At 41.8% G+C, this 23,146-nt stretch overlaps 2 protein-coding genes and 4 non-coding genes across 6 annotated transcripts; 4 read left to right on the top strand and 2 right to left on the bottom strand.

The window, feature by feature from the left end:
• Positions 1-12,214: 12,214 nt before the first annotated feature.
• On the bottom strand, positions 12,215-12,841 carry LOC112163904. Its single transcript, XM_024300167.1, has one exon. The coding sequence runs from the start codon at positions 12,839-12,841 to the stop codon at positions 12,215-12,217; it is 627 nt and encodes a 208-aa protein (XP_024155935.1).
• A 963-nt stretch (positions 12,842-13,804) lies between these two features.
• Positions 13,805-15,619, top strand: LOC112166103 (60S ribosomal protein L35-2). The gene is made up of 4 exons (XM_024302871.2): positions 13,805-13,948; positions 14,030-14,165; positions 14,265-14,421; positions 15,343-15,619. The coding sequence occupies exons 1-4, from the start codon at positions 13,945-13,947 to the stop codon at positions 15,415-15,417; spliced, it is 372 nt and encodes a 123-aa protein (XP_024158639.1). The 5' UTR covers positions 13,805-13,944; the 3' UTR covers positions 15,418-15,619.
• Positions 15,620-16,559: 940 nt separating this feature from the next.
• TRNAV-UAC lies at positions 16,560-16,632 on the top strand. The gene has a single exon. It is a non-coding gene; the product is annotated as a tRNA-Val (tRNA).
• Positions 16,633-16,707: 75 nt separating this feature from the next.
• TRNAV-UAC lies at positions 16,708-16,780 on the top strand. Its single transcript has one exon. It is a non-coding gene; the product is annotated as a tRNA-Val (tRNA).
• A 76-nt stretch (positions 16,781-16,856) lies between these two features.
• TRNAV-UAC lies at positions 16,857-16,929 on the top strand. The gene has a single exon. It is a non-coding gene; the product is annotated as a tRNA-Val (tRNA).
• A 75-nt stretch (positions 16,930-17,004) lies between these two features.
• On the bottom strand, positions 17,005-17,078 carry TRNAR-UCG. The gene has a single exon. It is a non-coding gene; the product is annotated as a tRNA-Arg (tRNA).
• Between the last annotated feature and the right edge of the window lie 6,068 nt (positions 17,079-23,146).

Genomic DNA, 23,146 nt, shown 5'->3' with positions numbered 1-23,146 from the left:
CAGTGACTTTCATGGGGACAATATTGACATTTCTCTTGAGGAGTGTTTAAAGAAGGACTATCGGGGGGGAGTCTATCTGAAACCCAAGTCGAGTAACTCTCTCTTCTCAACCCGGCTGGCTAACCCAACCCGAACCTGGGGTCCAACGGGTTCTTTATAGTCTGGCCACCCCAAACCATTACACCGGTCGATTTTGGACTGCCATTCCACGCCACCTCATCCCCTTCTCTTAGTTTACCTTGACTCATGTCGATGAAAAAGAATCGAAGAGTTTCGGGTGCGGCAAACCCGTTTCTTCGACCAATATAGTTCTCGGCCTGCCACTGTTGACTATGAAACCACTTGGGCTTTCAAGCTCTTTAACTGGGGATCAACATCCCCCAAGCCTCTTGCATCGATTCAACGTGAGGAAAGGATTAGATCGATGTGAAGTTTCGGACTCCCGGAGCTTTTGATGAGTTTTCTGGCCAATCCACCCCACGATAGTTACCGCCTCTTTTGAGGGCACCACCCTCTCTTTCGATTGCACAGGCACAACAGGGACTCTACTTCCGCCAATTGCCCCCTGATCAATGCCAGTTCCCGGCTGAACCATGGGCGAACCATCAGCGCCAAGATGAGAATGGTGCTGCATCGACAGCACCACTGGCACATTGGATGGGCTCATCGCTAGTGTACCAGGATCAACGGTGGTTTGCTGGGCCTCCAACCCAGCGGCGTAGATAGACTCCAAGAAATTGTTGATCTCTGCACGATCCATGGCCTTCTCAAACGCCTCGCAACTTGCCTTGTTTCCCGGCGGTGATTCTGCAACCATCGCGCAAGTCAAAAAAAAAAAAAAAAGTTGACAGGGAACAGGTCGGTAGGAACTGCTAACCAACGGCGCGTGTCAGTTTCAGATCAACCAACAATTCCCACCCGGTGAGCAAACGGAGGTCGAGCAGGTTACGATTCTGCCAACAGCCTCTTATCCTCGCAAGGCGACACTGTTCCTCACGCGTCAAATTGTAACGAAGACCCGCTACACAAGAAATGAAGCAAGGGTTACAAAAAAAAAACACAACATAATACAAGCACATCATACGGACGGTATCCGCCAAACTTCAATCACCAATGACTATCAACAACCTTGGATTGGCTAGAACTCTGACTTAATCCTACACGTCGATGCCGCTTAATTCGCACTGGCGTCATACTCCCACCCCGAGACCGCCACACAATAGGTTGCCCGCCAGGGAGACATCGAATCTTTCAGATTCTCTATCAACTTGGGTGCCCCCTGGAGGTGGGAGAGGTTCACCTGCCCGCTGCACCCTTGCCGCCACACATAGGTAAGCTCGTAGAAATGAAGTACCTCCACCACGGTCGGCCCTTCACACCCCGATAGGAGCCACAACGAGTTCAACTCCAATAGCAACCGCCATATGTTAGGGCAGACCTGCCCAGAGGCGAGACCAAACTCGCATACCAAGATTTGAAGATTGGGAAGTAATGGGAAGGTCACACCCTAGCAGAAGATGGCCTCGTGAACGGCGGCATGTCCCACTGGAAAAATTGAGGCCTTATCATCTACGTTTGGCGGCCGCAATTTCACCACGCCGGGCAGACCAAAGACCCGCTTCACGTTGTTGACGGCAGCCGCCAGCATCGGTCATCCCGCCTCATCAACTGCAGTGCCGTCGGGCAGAACCCAGGCTAATTCAACCTCCTCCCCGCCAGCCTCTCTCACCACGCCAGCAAAACCGCTAGCGGCACTATTGCTCGCTAGCCGCTCCTCCCGCCTTTTGCTATCGACAACTTCCTCTCTTGCCCTAGAACTCTCAAGACGATCAGCACGACCCAATGCAACCTCCCAGGGTATGGTTTGTAGCGGCACAATGTCTAGCAGTTCGGACGGTGAGGTTCCTACAGGGGCAGACGGATGCAACAAGTCAAAAAACACCCTATCCGCCATGTTGAGTGACTCGTCAGACCCGGAATCCTCACCTCTCGAGATATCTATGACGCTAGCCATCCCACAACCCTAAAACCCAAACTAGTAAGTTTGCACAAGATCTAGGCCATCCCTTTATCAGTTGCATCCAAGAACATCAAGAACAGTTACCTAGAAAATGCCAAAACAAGAACAAAACGCACCCATATACTCAACCCAGATTTGACCATCTAGCAAATTCCTAGACCCCAACTCTCTAGCAAACACCAAAACCCATCCCCAAAACTCACTTAATCTACACCCTCAGCACACACCGGGGAAGAACATAACACCCCAAATCGAAAACCCAGAAACTGACAGAAGCAAACACACAGAAATCCAATAGAACAGGGATGAGATTCAGAGTACCAACCTCAAAGGTGAAGGCTTTGGTGCGATCGAAGGCGCTTCTCTTCACTGCAGGAGATTTTCACGCTTCAAAAATCGATAACTTCATGGAATCGTAGCAATCTTCTTCTCGGAACGCAGGGCGAAGCTTGAAGACTACGACACTAGGTCAAAAGTAAGAAGTGTCAAACCTCCAAGTTTCCTTCTCTTTTATGTAACATCAAACTAATCTAGGTCATCCGCTAAAAAACGACATCGCACCACAACCGTACACGTGCCCCACAAACGCACTTACTCTCCAGATTAACCGAGGCAACGCCTCGGTTACAAAATCAATAACTACTCGCATTAATGGCGAAGGGACGGGCGTGCTGAAAAGACGTTATCACACACGCTAACCCAATCTGTGACGGCCATGTGTCGGACATTGTCAAACGAAGCATCTACCCGAAGTAACCACTAACGAGGAAGACTATGAATCGACGGAGTCTCCGCTAAGCACAACTACGCTAGCGGAACTTCTCTCTTTCCATCTTGCAAGCGAGGTAGTATCCGCTAAGCGCAACTACGCTAGTGGAACATCTCTCTTTCCATCTTGCAAGTGAGGTAGTCTCCGCTAAGCGCAACTCCTCTAGCGGAACTTCTCTCTTTCCATCTTGCAAGTGAGATAGTCTCCGCTAGAGGAACTTCTCCCTTTCCATCTTACAAGCGAGATAGTCTCCGCTAAGCGCAACTCCGCTAGCGGAACTTCTCCATTTCCATCTTGCAAGCCAGATAGTCTCCGCTAAGTGCAACTCCGCTAGCGGAACTTCTCTGCTAGTCTCCGCTAAGCGCAATGCCGCTAGCGAGACTTCTCCCTCGGCACCTTGGAAGAAAGACCGCTGACCGCAACGCCATTCACCGGGCTGCCGCCAGGCAGGTCCTAGCAACATTGCCAGCCACTTATAGTCAGTGGAGGGACTCCCGCCAACTGCGATTCCCAAGGCAACGCCTCACTTTCACAACGACTACAACGCCGTGTTGCAGTCAAAACATGGTCCTCAGGGACAGGTAGGGGGACATGTCAACACAGTCTTCGACGGCTGTAATCAGGCATGTTGACCTCCGCCACTTGGGTATCAAAGAATGGGTTCGCTACCCAACACCCTCTACTTATCGTAGCTCCCCTCAACAAACAATACACCGGCCAAACAGAGGTCTATCTTAGCCGGGGAGTGGGGGACTCCCTAGGGGGCCTAGCAGGGGCCCACCCGAAAAGGTATAAAGCGTTTGTTCAGTAAGTCCATGGTTGACAACGCACTGACGCTAATTATGCTTTTGCAAGACTGGCGGAAGCAACGCTTCGAACCGCTAGGTAACTCCCCAACCAAGAATGCCCTCCTTGACTGGGGACTTGGGGACTTGTACTTACATACGCATTTGCAAGCATAATTAGCTATAATGAGCCACGCTCATGCTACCCCCAGTGGTACCGACTCCTGCCAAAGGAGTGCTACGGGAACACAGCCAAGTAGGCTACCGCCTGAGTGCCGGCTTGCTCCCAGATCACCACTGACGCGCCGCCACGCGCCGTGCCAAGACAGCATCAGAAGCTCCAGAAGCTGGGGACTGAAGCATATCAGTCCCACATCTAAAACAAGGAAGAGGTCAGCCTCTTCCCCACCTATAAAAGGGTCTCTCCTCTCTCCTAATTAATTACGCATTTTAATACTTATCTACTGTTACTTTGTCAACATAAATACATTGACTAACTTAGGTATCGGAGAAGAGAAGACCGCCCAGCGCGATCTCCCTTTGACACCCTCTATATTTCACTTGACAGGTAGCGGGAGTTCTGAGAGTATCATAGGTCGTTGTAAGCCTATCGGACTAGCGTTAACAAAGGTTTAGCTACCGCTGAACTTTAAACATTAACACAGCCAAAAAGCTGCCAGAGTGAGTTGAGCGCCATCAATAATCACCACATATTAGGGCAAATTTGCCCAAAGGCAAGGTCGAACTTGCAAATCAAAATCTGGAGGTTCGGCAGTAGCGGAAGCGTTACTCCCTGGCAAAAGATGGCCTCTTGAACGATGGTGTACCCCACCGGCAGAATTGACGCCTTCTCGTCCCTCGTCGGCAGTCATAACTTCACCACTCCAGGGAGACGAAACACCCTCTTCAGACAGTTAACAGCCGACGCAGTCATTGGACTGCCCGCCTCGTCGATCGGCGTACCATTACGAAGAACCCAGGCTGATTCTATCTCTTCACCACCAGCATCTTCCCACAAGCGGAACCGCTAACCGCACTATTGCTGGCTAGCCTCTCCTCATGCCACTTACGGGCGGTAGGTTCTTCTCTTGCCGTCGAACTTTTCGGACGCCCACCGCCAGCCATAGCCACTTTCCAAGGTATGGTTTGTAAGGGTTCAATATCTAGCAGTTTCGGCAATGAGGTTCCTGCAGGGGCAGACGAATGCAACAAGTCAATAAACATCCTATCTGAACCGCTGAGCGACATGTTAGACCCGGAATCCTCACTACTCGAAATCTCTATGACCCTAGCCATCAGAAACACCCTAAACCCCAAGTTAGTCAGTTCCATTAGGATCTAAACTAACCCTATGTCAGTTTTCATCCAAGAACACCAAGAATAGTTACCCAGAAAACCCAGAAACAACCAAAACAAGAAAATAACATATGCATACCCAAAACCCATATTCGACCATCTAGCAAATACACAAATATCAACTCTCTACCACAAACACCCAAAACCCTTCTAGACCCTCAGATACATCATAGAATAGCAGCAATTGCTTCGCACAACAAAAGCATCAACTGACAGAAATAAGAAGCAACAAAGTAAACACGGGGCTCAAATTACCAACCTGAAGTATGGGAACCCTGATGCACTTTGGGATGCTTGTCTTCGCTTCGAGAGGTCTCTGTCCTCCAAGATTAACAACCTCACACTATTTGCAGAACCCTCTCCTCAATACTCAGAGCAAAAGCTTGAAGACGACGATATTGGTTCAAAGTGCAGAAAGTGTTAAACCACTTGGTTTCCCTCTCTTTTATGTCAACATCAACTAGATCCAGGCCATCCGCTAAAAAACGATATCACACGACAGTCGTACATATGCCCCATGATCGCAGTTACTCTCCGGATTAACCGAGGCGTCGCCTCTGTTACAAAAGCGATAATTACTCACATTAATGACAAAGAGAGGGCCGTGTTAGGAAGGCGTACACCTGCACGCCAACCCAATATATGACAGCCACGTGTCGGGAGCTCTCAGACGAAGCATCTATCCGAAGTAACCATAAAAAAGAAGGCATACTAATCGTCGAGATAGTCTCCGCTAAACGCAACACCGCTAGCGGGACTTCTCTTTCACCTTGCAAGCAAGACAGTCTCCTCTAAGCGCAACACCGCTAGCGGGACCTCTCCTCATCTTGCAAGCGAGACAGTCTCTGCTAAGCACAACACCGCTAGCAGGACTTCTCCCTCACCTTGCAAGCGAGATAGTCTGTTCGCTAAGCACAATACCGCTAGCGGGACTTCTCCATCATCTTGTAAAGTAACCCGGTCTCCGCTGAACGCAACGCCGCTCTCGGAACTTCTCCATCTTGCAAGCAAGAAGGTCCCCGCGGCACTTCTCACCGCTGATCATCAGCGGAGGGATTTCCGCCAATGGCGACTCCCGAGGTAACGCCTGATAATGACAACGACCGCCACGCGGAGTTGCAGTCAAGCCATGTTCCTCCCGGACAAGTAAGAGGACACATCAACACAGTCTACGACTACCCTGATCAGGCACATTGACCCTGACACTCTGGTATCAAAGATTGGGCTCGCTACCTAACACCCTCTGCTCTGCGCAGCTCCCTCTCAACAAACAATACGCTGCCAAACGGAGGCCTATCTTAGCCGGGGAGTGGGGGACTCCCTGGAGGGCCTAGCAAGGACCTACCCGAAATGGTATAAAGCGTTTTCTCATAGTATATCCATGGTTGGCAATGCACTGACGTTAATTATGCTTTCGCAAGTCTAGCAGAAGTAACTCTTCAAAACCGCTAGGTAACTCCCCAACCAAGATTGCCCTCCTTGACTAGGGACTTGAGGGACTTGTACTTACATAAGCATTTGCCAAGCATAATTAGCTATAATGAGCCACGCTCATACCACCGCCAGCGGTACCAATAACCACCAACGGTGTGACCACGGAAACACAGCCAAGCAGGCTATCACCTGAGCCCTAGATCACCCCCAGGCGCCGTGCTAAGGTAGCCTCGCTGAAGCATCAGAAGCTGGGAACTAAAGCATATCAGTCCCACATCGAAAACAAGGAAGAGACCAGTCTCTTCCCCACCTATAAAAGGTCAACTCCTCTCTCCTCATTAATTATGCATTTACTACTTACCTATTGTTATTCTGTCAACATAAATACATTGACTAACTTAGGCATCGGAGAAGAGAAGACCGCCCAACGCAGTCTCCCTCTGATGCGCTTTGTATTTTACTTGACAGATAGCGGAAACTCTGAGAATACCACAAGTAGCAATCCGCCCACCGGACCAGTGTTAACCGAGATTTGGACTACCGCTCAATCTTAGATATTAACAAAATCTATTGTACAACTGCTTGTTTGCACCTGTTTTTTGCACGTCGACCTACTAAGCACTCGCTGTTGGATGAGAGAGAATTTTGGCTGAGATTATGTAAGGGCCAAGAATGAAGTCACTCGATCATTCGGCCGAGAATGAAATTAATTGGCCATTCAGCTGAGATGAGGAAATTAGTCAAATAAGCATTAGGTCGACCGAGAATATGAAATTTAGGTCATACGGATGAAATGGAGGTGTTGACCGAAATCAGAGTTTCTCGGTCACTCAATCGAGATTATAGTTTTGAGTCATATGACTAGACGTTGTTCGGTCACTTGACTGAAATTAGAGTTTTGAGTCTGAGATAAAGACATTGTTTAATAACTCGGCCGAGGTTTGAGATTTTGGGTCAAACAACCCAAAAGATGATGAAAGTGGATCACACGGTTACATGGTTGGAAAATCCAAGTTCAAATGAGTGACTACGCAGATGGGCCGAGAAGGAGCTTAGATATGCTCGGCCAAGCCCAACTGACAAACATCGGCCAAGGAGTCCGTTCAAGGAAGGAATCCTCACAAGGAAAGAGTTCAAATCAATTAAGGATTTCAATTGTGAAGATTCCAAATATTAGCCGAATCATAACATTTATGGATGAATCAACCCAAAAAAGGAAGATGAATCCTACTTGAATTCCATGTCTTAGAGAGCAAGTTAGCCTAGATTTTGATCTGTACATATAGGAGCTTTAAACTCATTGTAAAGGGTCCTGCACCACACAAACAAATTAATATACAACTTTTACTCACAAACTTGTCTCTTACTATGTCTTAGGTACTTTGCCTTTGATTCAACTTTTACAACTTGTTTTTCATTTCTAGTATCTCAGTTTCAATTCAATACTTTACGTTAAAGCACTTTACTTTCTTGTTCATTTTCTTTATATGCACTTTACTTTTCGCATTTAGGAGTAGTTCGTAATGTAGAATTATCATCTATTGATCTCTTTCGGCCAGTATGGTTAGATCGATGTGATTCACTATTCACATACACATAATCTCACAACGCTTTGACAACCGAGTCCACTTCACCTTCGTCTTCACCGTGATTTGCGAGTACCTTCACCCGATAAATCTCTCGCTTGTCACCCAAACGTTTGAGTTTACCCAAGAAGTGAACGTGATAGAACATCTCAGTCAGGATTGACGCTTAACCGAAGTCCTTGAAACAGAGACATTAGAACCTAACGGCCTAGAGGGTTCCTTCCTCGGCCTACAATCACTTGAAAAGTAGTCAGATACAAGCGCAAATTAGATCTAAACCTCGCTCGGCCATTCGGCCGCGAGTTGGCACGCCTGCGCAATTTTAGAAGGACGATTCAACCACAAGTCCCTCAGCCCTCATTTCGGTCGAGACGATTTTGAGGCAAGCACTGTTGCAAAATTCAACCTTAATCACTCACAAACAACAGTCATTGGTTGCTCATAAATATGATTATCACTATCACACTACAGTTAGTAACAAATATCCGTAGTGGTAAAGATGATCCAACAACAGTTTATTAATTTTTGTTGTCTAAGTACTTAGGTAGCCAACGTCAGCTGGGAACTTAGCTTTGTTGTGTGAGCAGTTATTCAAACAACAAATTGGATGTGACGCATACTGCGCATCCAATTTCTCGCATTGGCATGCGCAGATTTGGGACAACGGTTCTAGCTTTTGCGTCGACTCTATGATCGATCGATACACAACCATGAATCACCGTTGTTGGAGTGTTGTGATCACACAATGCCGAGATAGACGATGAAACTTTTCTCTTGGTACAACGGTCATTCGCCGTTGTCTGATTCATTTTTTGTAGTAGCGAAAGTTCATGTACTATTTGGACGATTTTCCCATATAAAATAAGAAGCCCAAAGATAATCTCACCCGAAAACTTGAAAGACTCAGAGTCGACCCTACCACTACATGCTATTTATCTACACATAGCTAATAGCTGGTTGCATACTAATCTGCAATTAATTTCCTCCAAAATTTCAATATATCCCCTAATGTCTGAGTTTCATGCAAAACTAAAAACTCCGTAGTTTTTTTTTTTTTTTTTTTGAAATTAAGACCTCTATAGTTTTAGAGAGCAGGAAATCCCCAAGTTTTTACGAACCTATCACCGATGATAGCGGTTCTTCTTCCTGTAGGTGTTATAAGAGCAAGTTCACCGGGCTTGTTCTTGCTCGGGCACCACGTCAAAAGGAGGCCGGGGGGGAGGAATTTGGCACTGTTCATCCTTCCACCGGATCTGGGGCAAGACTACAGGGGGAGGCCGAAGGCACCATCTCGGGCACCATGGTGACTGAGCCGGTGACCCAGGCTGCCAGGCTGGCCGAAGAAGAAGACGACAGGGGAGACACGCGTAGCCGAAGACGTGAAGCCCAACCGCTTGTCTTCTAGCGGCGACAGGACAGCAGGCGCTTGGGCGCCACGCTTTTGTCGTCTAGTGGCGTGGGGGTGCAGTCAGGTGCGACATGGCGTGTAGCCGTTGGGCTACTTTGCAATTTGAATGCAACGGTCCACAGATCTGGACCGTTGATTTTGAGCCTTGAAGGGATCTAACGGCTGGTACAAGAGGTTTTTAAAAAAAAAAAAAAACTAACCATTAGATTACAACGGTAACAAAAAAAAATTAACCACAATTTACTATAAATACCTCACCTCCTATTTTACTTCTCACACCAAAAAAATCATCTTTCTTCCTCAAAATTTTTTTTTCCTTCTCCTCATAGTTTTCATACTCTACAATTTTTTGATTCCAATATGAGTGTACGAGGCAATACGATTGTCCAACCCGTAGGAGATCCAAGTATTGACGGGACACGTTGGCAAACTAGTGAAGACATTCAATTGTGCAAGTCTTGGAAGGATGTTAGCAAAGATCTGGCAAAGGGTACGGAACGAAGAAAAGATGATCTATGGATAGAGGTACGCCAACACTATGCCGAACATTGGGATGGATATGTCCGATCATTGCAAGCTTTTCAAGGGAGGTGGAAAACCTTGAAAGTCGAACTTTATGCTTGGCATTGTGCATTAAGGCAAGCGAAAATTTGGTACAAGAGTGGTGCGAATATGATTGATGAGGTATGAATTTGTAGTGTAACACGAATTTTAATTTTTATGATTCTTTTAGTGTATATTAAAATTTAATTAGTTGATACATCTTACTTTAAATTATTAGTTGAAATATTTTGTTGATAATTATACTTTAAATTATTAGTTCATATATTAAAATTTAGTTGATAATTATACTTCAAATTAGTACTTTATAATCAAACTTTATACTTCATTTTATTTAAATTATACATTATACCAATTTATACTTAAATAGTTGATACATTGTACCTCGTTTATATTTGTACTAATAGATTTATACTTTTTTGTTTAAATTAAATAGCGACGTCAAGCACAAGATTTGTGGAGAGCTGCGATGACCAAATCGAAAGGAAAAGAAAAAAAAGGTGATTTCATTAGTTTAGAATGTTACGAGATTGTTAAGGGGTTTCAACAATTTGATGACATTCCAAACCATTCATCTTCGGCTGGAGGAACCTCCAGGGGAGGAACTCAACGGATGCACACACAACAATCCGTTCCTGATTCTCATATCCAGTTGGACATAGATGTAGATGAGGTAAACGCCGATGCAACTCCCAATCCTTCTGTGAGGCCTCAAGGAAAGAAGGCTGCCAAAGAAGCTCTTCGGAAAGGAAAGAAAGCATCTAATGATTCCAGTCCTTTGACATCCGCTGTGGAGACTATAGCAACGAACCAAACATCAATGATGTCTGCCAAGGAGAAACGTGATGAGGAATATGCTCGACATCTCCGTGACCAACAACAACGAGATTATATAAGCTTGCAAATGGATATGCGAAACGAGGCATTCAAAATTCAAGAGAGGGAAGAGCGAATTATGGAGATGGACACAAGTAAGATGACGCCAACCAAAAAGAATTACTGGCAAAGAAAACAAAAAAAAATTGCAGAGAAAGAAGCTGAAGATGCAACCAGTGGCTTCCCACAACCACCATTCCCCGGTGGGTATTATCCACAATCTCCTTTCTCTGGTGGCTATCCATAACCTCCTTTCCCTGGTGGCTATCCACAACCTCCTTTCCCTGGTGGCTATCCACAACCACCATTCCCCGGTGGGTATTATCCACAATCTCCTTTCCCCGGTGGCCCACAATCACCATTCACCGGTGGTGTCCCTTCCCCACCTTTCTCTTCGGGTGAATCCACCAACCCCAACCATATGGATGACCCCACAAACACAAATTGGATTCCTAATGAAGATGAGGATTAGGAAAATGAGGGAGTTATATATTTTAAATAATTGTATTGTTATGATTCCAATGCTTGGTTTTTGACTTATGTAATATTAGATTGATGAAATTAAAATTTATTTGAATAATACCCTTACAAATGAAAAGCTAAATGAAACCACACAAACATAATTAAAAACATTAAAACTAAAGTAGAAACCACACAAACATAATTAAAAACATAAAAACTAATAGAAAACACACACAAATAGCAGATCTAGATACGCCTATTGCCTTGAAATTCCCAAAAGTGTTGAATGAGGTCTTCCTGAAGGTTGGAGTGACTGTGCTCAGATCTAATTTGTTGGTAGCGGTCCATGAATCTGTTCATATGATGAGCATCTCTACCAACAGGATCAAAGTCTCTACCGGTTGGTCCCTCCCATACCTCAGCAATCCTGGGCCTCATATTATTATCCTCCTCATCATCGGACTCCAACTCATCATCGCTATCTTCAGGTCGTTGATTTTCGACAATCATGTTGTGTAATATAATACACGTCAACATAATGTATCGAAGGTCCTCTTTATGCCACCCACGAGCAGCTCCTCGAACAATACCAAACCGTGACTGTAATATACCAAAACATCTTTCTACATCCTTCCTATACCCCTCTTGAGCCTTTGCAAACTCGATTTCCTTGGGACGTGTAGGATTTCGAACAGTTTTCAAGAAAGTCGCTCATCGAGGATAAATACCGTCGGCGAGATAGTACCCTAGATTGTGAGCTCTGTTGTTAACTTGGAATTGGACAAGAGGTGCTGTACCGGCGGTAAGCTCATCAAACAATGGAGACTTTACCAAGACGTTCAGGTCGTTGCATGCCCCAGGCATTCCAAAGAATGCGTGCCAAATCCAGGTATCGTAAGATGCGACTGCTTCCAGGATGATAGTGGGGATCTGTTTCCTACCACTATATTCTCCAGCCTAACCTGTCGGACAATTCTTCCATTGCCAATGCATACAGTCGATGCTCCCAATCATTCCTGGAAAACCTCTCCTCTCAGCTTTGGTAAGAAGTCGTCTGAGGTCGGCTGCAGTTGGAGCGCGGAGGTATTGTGTTGAGTAAAGATTAACAATTCCTCGTGTGAAGTGCTGAAGGGCTGCAACGGAGGTGGATTTCGCCATCCTACAATACTCAGCACATTGATCTGCCCCTGCACCGTACGCAAGCATTCGCAAGGCAGCTGTCATCTTCTGCTCCGGGAGCAGTCCGACTTTGCCAGTAGCATCTGACCTTTGAACAAAGTAACGATCATACTGACAAAGGTCAGTAGATATACGCTGGAAGAGATTGAGACTCATCCTATAACGTGTTCGGAACTCCGCATCTTTGAACACTGGCCGGTCGACAAAGTAATCGGCCAACATACCTTTGCCCCTCTCTTCTCTAAATCGTTCCTCATTTGGTGCACGACCCGGATGAGAACCGCGCCCTTGGTGTTGGTTTCCAGATTCTTGAGCTACTGCAGCCATGACAATGGCGTTGGTGGCCATCATCTCTTCATCATCCTCATCCTGAGACCGTCGAATTTGATCCCACAAATTGTTCATTGCAACGAGGGGAATTTAGGAAATATGTAATGCTAGAGATATGAAAAGGGTGAAGTTTTGTTAAGCTCGGATGGTGTGTGTATGTAGTGAAAACATCATGTCTATTTATTGAAATTTTCCACACATAAAAGTGTAGGTGGGTTATCACTCACTCATTTCAAAAAACTTGTCGGTGGTGTGCATGTGATAAAAGTGTCAGTGGAATTTAAAATTTGTTCACACTTTTCAAAAAACTTGTCGGTGGTGTGCATGTGATAAAAGTGTCGGTGGATTTTAAACTTTGTTCACACTTTTCAAAAAACTTGTCGGTGGTGTGCATGTGATAAAAGTGTCGGTGGATTTTAAACTTTGTTCACACTTTTCAAAAAACTTGTCGGTGGTGTGCATGTGATAAAAGTGTCGGTGGAGTTAAAATTATTTTCACACTTTGGTGTACATGATAAAAGTGTCGGTGGAGTTTTAAATATTTTCACACTTTTCAAAAACTTTGTCGGTAGTGTATATATGATAAAACTGTCGATGGAGTTAAAAAAAAAAAAAAAAAAAAAAAACAGAGTGTCGGTGGACATATAATTTGTCTACCAATAAAATTTTCTTTGGTTGCATTTTCAAATTGTTTATCAATACTATTTATTTACATCATACATTTCTCATTTTCCAAAAAAAAATTATAAAATATTCGATGAACAGTAACTGACTGGTGACCCTGACCCAATGGGTGAAAGCAAAGATCCAGTGGTAGTGAATAGTTTCCTGCCTTGGTGACCTGGTGACCCAACGGGTGAACTTGCTCTAAGCAGAATCCAAACAGTTTGATGTACATGCATTGCAAGACTTGTTCACGATTAATATGCAGCAGCCTAATTAGTGTGAATTTCATGAAACAACAGTTAGTCGTGTCCTTAAAACAAGGACGAGCCCAAATGGATCATGTCCATATCCCCAAGCCCACATCAGCCCAAGACTAGACACGTGTGAATCACAACCCCAATCCCAGATTAGGGTTTTAGAAGCCATTCAAGATATTAAAACCGCAGCCGCGGGTTAGGGTTCACTCTCTCCTTCATCCCCTTCATCTTTCAAGAGAAACAGACACCACAGCCATGGGTAGGTTCCACGAAATTGTTTTCTCCAATGTTTCTTCCGTAATTGAATTGGGTTCGTTCTAATTTGGTTTCATTGTAAAAGCGAGGATCAAGGTCCACGAGCTCAGGAACAAGTCCAAGGCAGATCTTTTGGGTCAGCTCAAGGATCTGAAGGCGGAGCTCGCTCTTCTCCGAGTCGCCAAGGTCACTGGTGGAGCCCCCAACAAGCTCTCCAAAATGTAGTTCCTCCCTCTCTCCCCTGTTTTCATTTCATTTTGTTTGTTATTCAATTTTGAACTGTTGTTCACATTTTTCTGTGTGTGGGTTTGTGGTTGCAGCAAGGTGGTGAGGCTTTCAATAGCTCAGGTGCTGACAGTGATTTCCCAGAAGCAAAAGGCGGCTCTTAGGGAAGTTTACAAGAACAAGAAGCTTCTTCCTCTTGATTTGCGTCCAAAGAAGACCAGGGCTATCAGGAGACGTCTGACTAAGCACCAGGTATTTACTGATCCTCACTCCCGGCTGACCCGGTTTCATTTTTGGTTGACATAAACTGCTTAGACATTTGGGTAGTAGTTGCTAATACTTGAGGAATGAAAAATTGAAACACTAGTTTTGTAATGCTCAAGGAATTTTAGGTTTGCTTCGTTGAATTCACTTTTTGTTTGTGTCAGTGTTACACTAGCTATTGTGATTAAATATTCGTGAACGTTACTAAATGGAGAAAAGAAGTATGAGAACCTTAGACTGTATTAGCTGGATTTGTTGAAGGATGAATGTAAACTATGATGTAGGGTGATTAGTATACTAGAAATGACTTTTCTCTTTAATTGGGTTTTCAATTAAGTATTAGTATATAGAATCAGTTTTGTTTTCTTCCCTAATGGAAGCTGTGTTGTAACTTCTAGCACTCTGCTTGAAGTTGTTTGGTTTAACCGAGTACGGTATGTGACTTCATGGTTTTTCTGTATAAACCATTCATTTATTGTAAGATTATGTTTTGGCTAAAAGGGAAATTTGCCTTATGGAGTGTGTTTGTTATGTTTTATCTACATTGAATTTAATTTGATTGTTAAATTAGGGTGAGGTTTTGTGTTGTCAAGATGGTTGTGTCTAAATCCATCTTTGTTTTGGGGTCACCTGGTTTTTTTATTTTTATTTTTACTTTCAAGGCTAATTGCAGACATTCTCTGATCATTTGTTCCCTGCTTATCAATCTCACTCAACGCACACACACACCCACCCCCACCCCCACCCCCACCCCCACCCTGCCCCCTGCTGGTTTGCCAGATGAACTGTAGCATACTACGCTCATGTTGTTAGCCTTTAAGCTGCTTTACAGTGTTATGGCACTAGTCCGTTTTTCGCTTTGGGCAATTTCTTTTTATCCTAACTCGATTGTTAAATTGTTTTTGATAGGCATCTTTAAAGACAGAGAGGGAGAAGAAGAGAGAGATGTACTTCCCACTAAGGAAGTACGCAATCAAGGCATAATGTTGGATCCACTTATGAAGGACATCAGGACTTTTACCTACTATATGATTTTCCCAGGACATGAATTTAAAGTTTTTAGCCATTTTCGTAATTGTATCGGCGTAGGCAGTACCCCCAATATGACTTCACTGGTCCAGAATTGTAATGCTGATTGTGTTTCCATTTTGTGCTTAATGATTTGCAATCGGATTTTTTTTATTCAGTTGTCGTATCTTTTAGCAACTGATTATTCTATAGCATCAGTTGCATCCAAAGATTTTCTCGCTAGAGTTTCGGTTTTAACTATTCGAACCGATTCCCTAACCAAACCACTGCATCCTCACAATAAAGGAAGAACAAGCTAAATGATTACCGGTTTGCATTTACGTCCAGTTGCTATCACCTGTGTGTTTGTGGCTTTGTGTTACTCCTTTTATGCCCAACGGGCATGCTGCGGTGATGGATTGCTGGTGGTGCTGAAAGTTCTTAAATTGCTAAGAAAGGAACCATACCCAGAACGTGTCGGCAATATGATTCCAAGCTTCTGACCAGTTCTTTCTAACCCATGCTTGGTGCTTCATCCCTGATCTCCCTTTGATGTTTGAGAATTCTATCTGATCGTTCTGCTTAGCAGTATGAGCGATAAACGAGCCGAGCCAAACTCAGTATTAGAAAACAGATTGGCTTGTTTTCCGTCGAGCCTTTAAGTTTTTTTTTTTTTTTGGCAAAGTGGTTGTGTTTAGTTTGGCTTGCAATTTCTTCCGAAGTTTGAGATTGATTTGGTTTTGGCTTGTTTTCTTGACGAGCTCAACCTTAACCTTGGTGCAATAATTTGTCATATCTAGGTTAGTCGAAGTCTACAATGTCAGTATTTTGTTAGCAATTTTTCTTTGCTCATGCTTGAATAAATTTTACAATACCTTATGTTATTAATTTTGTGATGAAAAAAATAAGTAAATAAGAAAATTAAAAAAATTAAAACTAAAATCTAGCTATATACGTGCCAATCTTTGATGTGTCAAGTTAAGCTCAAACTATCTCGTGATTGTAAACGACTTGCTCATGAAAAGTATACTGGAGAAGTAGCGATCGAGGTGTTGGCTCTGTTTATTTTACGAGCCAAATCTATTATGTAAGTTTATCTGTCCACTTTGTTCACGTGTGTTTCTGTGGTGTAGTGGTTATCACGTTTGCTTTACACGCAAAAGGTCTCCGGTTCGATCCCGGGCAGGAACATCTTTTTTCAGTTGTTGTAGCTTGTTTATATATCTTACTAACTTATAAATTTGTTTGTCATTAGTTGTTAAGCAAGTTTCTGTGGTGTAGTGGTTATCACGTTTGCTTTACACGCAAAAGGTCTCCGGTTCGATCCCGGGCAGGAACATTCTTTTTTCAGTTGTTATAACTTGTTTATATATCTTACTAACTTATATATTTTTTTGTCATTAGTTGTTGAGCAAGTTTCTGTGGTGTAGTGGTTATCACGTTTGCTTTACACGCAAAAGGTCTCCGGTTCGATCCCGGGCAGGAACATTGGTTTTTTGCCTCAGATGTTATCTGCCTTTTGGTATGGATATTTTTGTAACAGAAAAGAAAAAAAAAATCAAGCGACCACAGTGGGAGTCGAACCCACGACCTTTTGATCCGAAGTCAAACGCGCTAATCCACTGCGCTATGCGGTCTTGTATGAACATATTGATGCTAAAGTCTTACTAGTCGTGTATACATAGTAGCTACAACAGTATTGACCATTAGCTTGAAAGGCATCCTTATTAATACTACTGAAGATATAGATATTGCATAATCTTAGTTGACCCACTAACTACAACAGTAAACTATAAGTCTATAGTGTATACACACTCAAAGTATCCCAAGAATTCACCCATTATCAATAGTGTAAACAGTTGAAACTGGGCTTCAAATAGATGCTACATACATAAATAACATTGGCCCTAGGGACGTGCCTAGTTTCGTTGCTTGTTTGCCTTTCCCACAGGGGTTCACATGCATTTGGTTTAGGATCTACTCATTTATGAGTGGTCGATTGGACCTTCCACTTAACAAACTTCACGCGGTGAGCCTCCAATAACATAATAATATGGCACCCACAGTTTAGAATAGGAACCTGCTATGGTGCGTAATTGTAGGAATAAATGAATGATAGTAGCTAGCTAGAGACGGGAAATTTATTCGTATGAAAATGACTTTTTTTCCCCTTTTGGAGGAAAAGGAATGTGCTAGGTTTTGTTATTAATGATCGATCACTCCCCTTTTTATTTCTATAATCTTTGTTTCTTTTTGAAAATGAAAAAGGCTGTCCTATAGAGTATGAAAATAGACGTAGTAGGTCAACATAAATTCATCGCGCAATAATAAAACTCACTAAAGGAAATCCATCCTCAAACACCGGGAGCCCCAAAAGATGAACTTACGCCGCAAACGCTATATTGATCCTTGAGGCTAGGGTTGATTCGTGTAACCTAACAAAAAAGTTGTCAAACTAAACCAATGGAAGTGGAAATAAGGACACAGAACCAACGCGGAGCAGCACACAATAGAACGCTAGACAGTCTCATAGAAATCAGACACAAAACTGTCCGATAGTCAAAAGTAGTGGCCGGTTTTGCATAAAACTATTAGTCACTCTCAAAAAAATCAACGTGTCCCTACTATGTGTCTCAAGTCAGTAACCAACAGAAATATAACTTCGTCAAAGACTATGAAACGTCATTGATTAGCATGGGAAATTGTGGGATACATAATCCACCACATCACCCATGACATACTTATCACAGTTTAAGGGCAAAGAAGAGAGCCAAGATTTTAAATATTTGATTGCGTTTTCACCCTCCCGCACAAGGTGAACACAGCAAAAGCCAAATTGTCATTCATTTGCGCAATATGGAATGGATTTACGACCTTTTCAAACTCACCATGATTTATTCAACTGGCCATCTAAAGAGTAAATAATCATTGATCTGAGCATTAATTAAGGAGTGAGCTAGCTACAGAACACAAAAGAACGACAACAAATTAAGGGTTGAAGGAGTATGAATAAATCTTGATGATTAACTAATAATCTAACTAGTTGAGCCACCAGGAACGTACGTAATTGACATAAGAACATCCACTAATCTTGGGGACGTACGTAGAGCCGAACAGTAAAACCAAGCGAAAAAATACAAACAGCAAAAACGGCCAATTCGATTGTCGCTTGGAAATGGTCATTGCATTCGTAGATATATATGTTCTTGCATGCAGCCGGGTCTCTTCAGTACTCTTCATCGATGTTCTGCTCATTGTTATAATCTTACGTCCTTAGCCGGTCATTTTGACAAAGAAAAATAAGGAGCATGTAAATATAGAATAGTAGGCCGGTATATGCACTTCATCATGCGAGTGCAGAAAAATTACAAGATCTATCGGTATCAGTAGTTCAGTACTACCCTAAGTATACGATATATGCTCTTTGTTGTGCGTAATTTGCACAAAATGTCCAGTTTTTGTTTCTATCTCATATAAATTAAGACGCGTAATATTTTGGTTCCATCAGATTTTCAAGTGTGAATGTAAAGGCTGGTGATCACTCACCAAGTAATATAAGAAGGATCGATCAGCTGGTACGTCGGGTTTTACATCCTGAGGACAGTGAAGACAACGTAGATGCTAAGCTGGTAAAGAAGAAACTTGACTAGTTGACAAGCTGAGATTAATTTTGCAACTCCATGCATGGCTTACAACTTCAACGAAATATTAACTAATTCCAACTCATAGACAACAACTGGTAGCAGATTATTATGTAACAGAACGAAGCACGCTAACTGAGACCAAATTTTTGATTACCTATAATGGAAGAAAATGGTCGTACATCGATCGATCATTATTCGATCACTACTTCTAATTTTGGTAGCTCCTCTGCTGACTAGCATGCAAAACAAATAATAATAATATTTGATACTAGCTATAGCATGAAAGAAGAAGAACCAGGCATCTATACACACTTAAACATTTGACTGTCAACCTTCAAGGAAGTGAACATATGTGAATTTAGGGTTTAAATTTTTTAAAACACACAGGTTATCACATGAACACAAAAATCATGTGCAGCCGTAATTTAAAAAAAAAAACAATATACATAATCCCACGGTTTTCAAATGCTTGAATCGATAATTGATCATCTGAATTAAGCACAGCTCCATTCTGAAGTCAAGGATGATTATAAAATTTCATGGTTTCGAGAAATGCATGAGGAAATTCAAGGTTTATCCAGAAATATGGAAGCTAATTATGGAGAGAAGAATACAATATTACATTACACGTACGAGTGAGAGTGACAAAACAGCACATGCCCTTGGCTTGTGTTTGAAAACGAATATTTAGATCTTCTGAAAACGAATATTTAGATCTTCTTAAGGATTTCGAAACGAATATATATATCTTGATATTCCATAGGATTTGAGCACGAAAAATAATTAGTTTATTACTATTTTTCTGATCGCATGGAACACAACAATTTTAATTACGTTTTCAGTAATTTTATAATGCTCGAATCCATGTCTTCTAGCTCAACTAACAATAGATGAATGATATGCCACATTAATTTAGAAGAAAACCAATAATACCACACTAATTTAAATAATATTTTCAGTATTTTTCTGACATTTGATTGTAAGATAAATTAAAGAACACCAAACATAAGAATATTTGAGCCATTAGCCCCTATGAAAGCAACAAATTAAGAAAAAGGCGAATGATGACTATTTGATCGAGGATGATTATCAACTTGCTCGCTCTAGTTAATTATTTGATTTGATTAGGGATGATTATCAACTTGTTTGTTCTATAATTATTAAGTCTCCCTAATGGCGCCTGACGAGGACAATATCAATAATCAGATTCATAATGTTTTTATGTTTTGTTTCTTGGAGATGGAGAATATATACTTTCTCTAGCTAGTTCTCTGCATTGGATGCCCATAAAAGAGATAATCCTCATATATGACAGATCTATACCATACAAAAGCTAACCAATTCAATTAATTTGTGAATTTGTGGGGAAGTTTTTGCTTCTCCAAGGGGACAAAGGATGAAACACACGAAATATTATATTAAATTCTCTTGTTAAAATAGTTTGATGCCTAATTTGTTGATCATGAAAATGTAAACTATTATTATATGTTTTTTGATCAGGTCAAATCATGCATTTTCCGATTCAGTATTTTTTAAGTAATTTACAATACGATACACTATAATATTTCTTATGCAACTATATGTGATTTTCCTTTTCTCGTACGAGAAAGATTGAACTTTATCGCAAGAGAAAATTTTACAAATGGTACCCTAAATACAAGTCATTCATCACTTTGGTACATCAATTTCAAAAACTATCCAACATTAAAACTTGAACCACTTTTAGTACTTACCGTCTATAACGGCGTCAACTCTATTGCCACGTAAGCTATTTCATGGGTAATTTCATCTTTTCATTTGCTTTTTTCTTTGGCAATAACTCTTTTCTTTTTCCTCTTCTTCCCCTCCTAATCGCTAAACTAACTCTCTCTCTCTCTCTCTCTCTCTCTCTCTCTCTCTCTCTCTCTCTCTCTCTCTCTCTCTCTCTCTCTCTCTCTCTCTCTCTCTCTCACACACACACACAGGTCCTTTTTCTGGAAATAATTCAAAGCCTCTCTGAACTCTGAAACCTAAATGCAAATATATAATAAGAGTGCAACCACAAGAACAGTTTTAAACATCTTTTTAAGTTCTCTTTTCCAGATTTCTATATACTCCAGTTAATTATACTTATATAGAGACTAATGCATGTGATAAGTACGTTTTAAGGAATGTACTCCAGTTAATTGTACTAACTGCAGCAAACTCTCTCTCTCTCTCTCTCTCTCTCTCTCTCTCTCTCTCCCTCTCCCTCCCTATCCTGAGAACAACCACTACACCTGGAAGCCTCTCCGTAAAGACGTCCCTCCCCGTAATTTTTATTATTTTAATAATTATAATACAAAAGAAGGCATAAAGTACCACAACAAGACAAGATCCAAATGATGAAATGGTCCCCGAATGGTAGATAAGTTTATCAAAGTGTAAACGTATAGTTGCGATTGGGATTCAAAAATGATCAATATGCTACACAACAAACTGAATTTGACCCTTGTTGGTCACGGATTCACATAACATTTACACCTAATAATCGTGAAAATGGAACAAAAGGTTCAGATCCGTGTAGGATTAGATGTAGTTTTAAGTCAATCACATGCAAAGTCATAACCAAGTTTACGCGGTGAGCTTCCATAACATAGCGGCGGCACGCATCTAGAGTTAGACTCATAGAATCTGCCCAAGTAACTTTGGCTCTTTTACGTCTACAAACAATTCAACCAGTTATCATCCAAGTAATCTATCATGATTAGTCAACATAGGTCCTTACTATTAGGTCATACAAGATATCAATACGAAATGATAAACCTCAATCGGAACACTAATAAGCTCATGCATGTCATCATGGTAATGGAAACAACTGCGTACTCTGCCACGAGGTTTGTTCTTGTCAGAAAACAGAATTGCAACAATTTGTGAGCAAATATCTTTTACTCATATATGTAGGGAAGCAAAACATTTTTTTTGTTCATGCTTTGGCGGGTTTCAATTATCTTTGTACTTGGCCTTAAAATTTGAAGCTAAAGAGGAAATGTACTTGTACCCAAAAAAAAAAAGTGGAAATGTACTTGCTTCCGGTTTTCAATTTGACAAACGAATAAGTTGTAGTTAAATTACCAAATTTTCAAATATCATGAAAACATCAAGAGTTTATAGCTACGAAAATATTGACAAATATATATTTATTGAAGGAAACTGTAGGATATGTTTAAATAACTAAAAACACTAATTTAGATTTCAAAAAGATGATACATGTAATTTCGATAGATTGATGGAGAATGATATTATGGATATTTTAGACTTATTTGTAATATTCTCGGTATCAATTTCATCAAATATGATATCATGAGAATGTATTATTTTACCCGTATACATGTCACTAATTAAGCCCACGAGACTCCAGTTGTAAGTCGTAACTGAAAGTGACAAAAGCTAGAAAGAAGAAAGTCTCATGTGAAGTCAGGTAGTTTCCGATCGACAGTTTGCTTTTACCGAAAGGGAAGGCTAGAAGTTTCCCACCACTTCGCGTTTCTATCCAAAACAAAGCACAACAGAAATATCATCTTTCTGAGATGTCAAAGATAGTGACCAAACTCGATGCCGACGTGAGCAACGAGCAAAGCATATAATCTCTCACTGCTAAACATAGAATTAATGTTTTACCCTTTTAAAAGTAGGTCATCAACTCATCATGATTTTTAGAAGTAGGTTTATATATAATCGGGCAATTATTATGTGGTCCTGGAGTACCATGTGGCACTGCCATGTGGTGGTCACAACCAATAATATCACTTGAATATGGTAGGGACCATGTAGGGGGTTAAAAAAGAAAAGAAAAATCAAAACCAAAACAAGTCTCTCTCTATCAGAGGAGTAAGGGTGACTGTTTAATTATTGACTAATTAACTATTTTCCTCATTCCATAGTTTTCACTTTCCTCCATTATGTCGTTGCAGTTATTACTCACTTTCCATCATTTTCTTGCATTAATTATTGATAAATTCCTTTAGAGCATTTTTTATAGACTCTCTATCTTAGTAACTGGATATGAGCCTAACATTTCACACTTACGCATATTTGGTTGC

The sequence above is a fragment of the Rosa chinensis genome, chromosome 5 (assembly GCF_002994745.2).
Source record: "Rosa chinensis cultivar Old Blush chromosome 5, RchiOBHm-V2, whole genome shotgun sequence".
NCBI lineage: Eukaryota > Viridiplantae > Streptophyta > Magnoliopsida > Rosales > Rosaceae > Rosa > Rosa chinensis.
This window is presented reverse-complemented; position numbering and strand designations above follow the sequence as displayed.

Excerpts from the sequence above, each read along its gene's own strand:
- LOC112163904 (XM_024300167.1), bottom strand. The coding sequence starts at position 12,841 with ATGAACAATTTGTGGGATCAAATTCGACGGTCTCAGGATGAGGATGAT.
- LOC112166103 (XM_024302871.2), top strand. Across the intron at positions 14,166-14,264 it reads CCCAACAAGCTCTCCAAAAT|CAAGGTGGTGAGGCTTTCAA; the intron begins GTAGTTCCTCCC and ends TTGTGGTTGCAG. Across the intron at positions 14,422-15,342 it reads GACGTCTGACTAAGCACCAG|GCATCTTTAAAGACAGAGAG; the intron begins GTATTTACTGAT and ends TGTTTTTGATAG.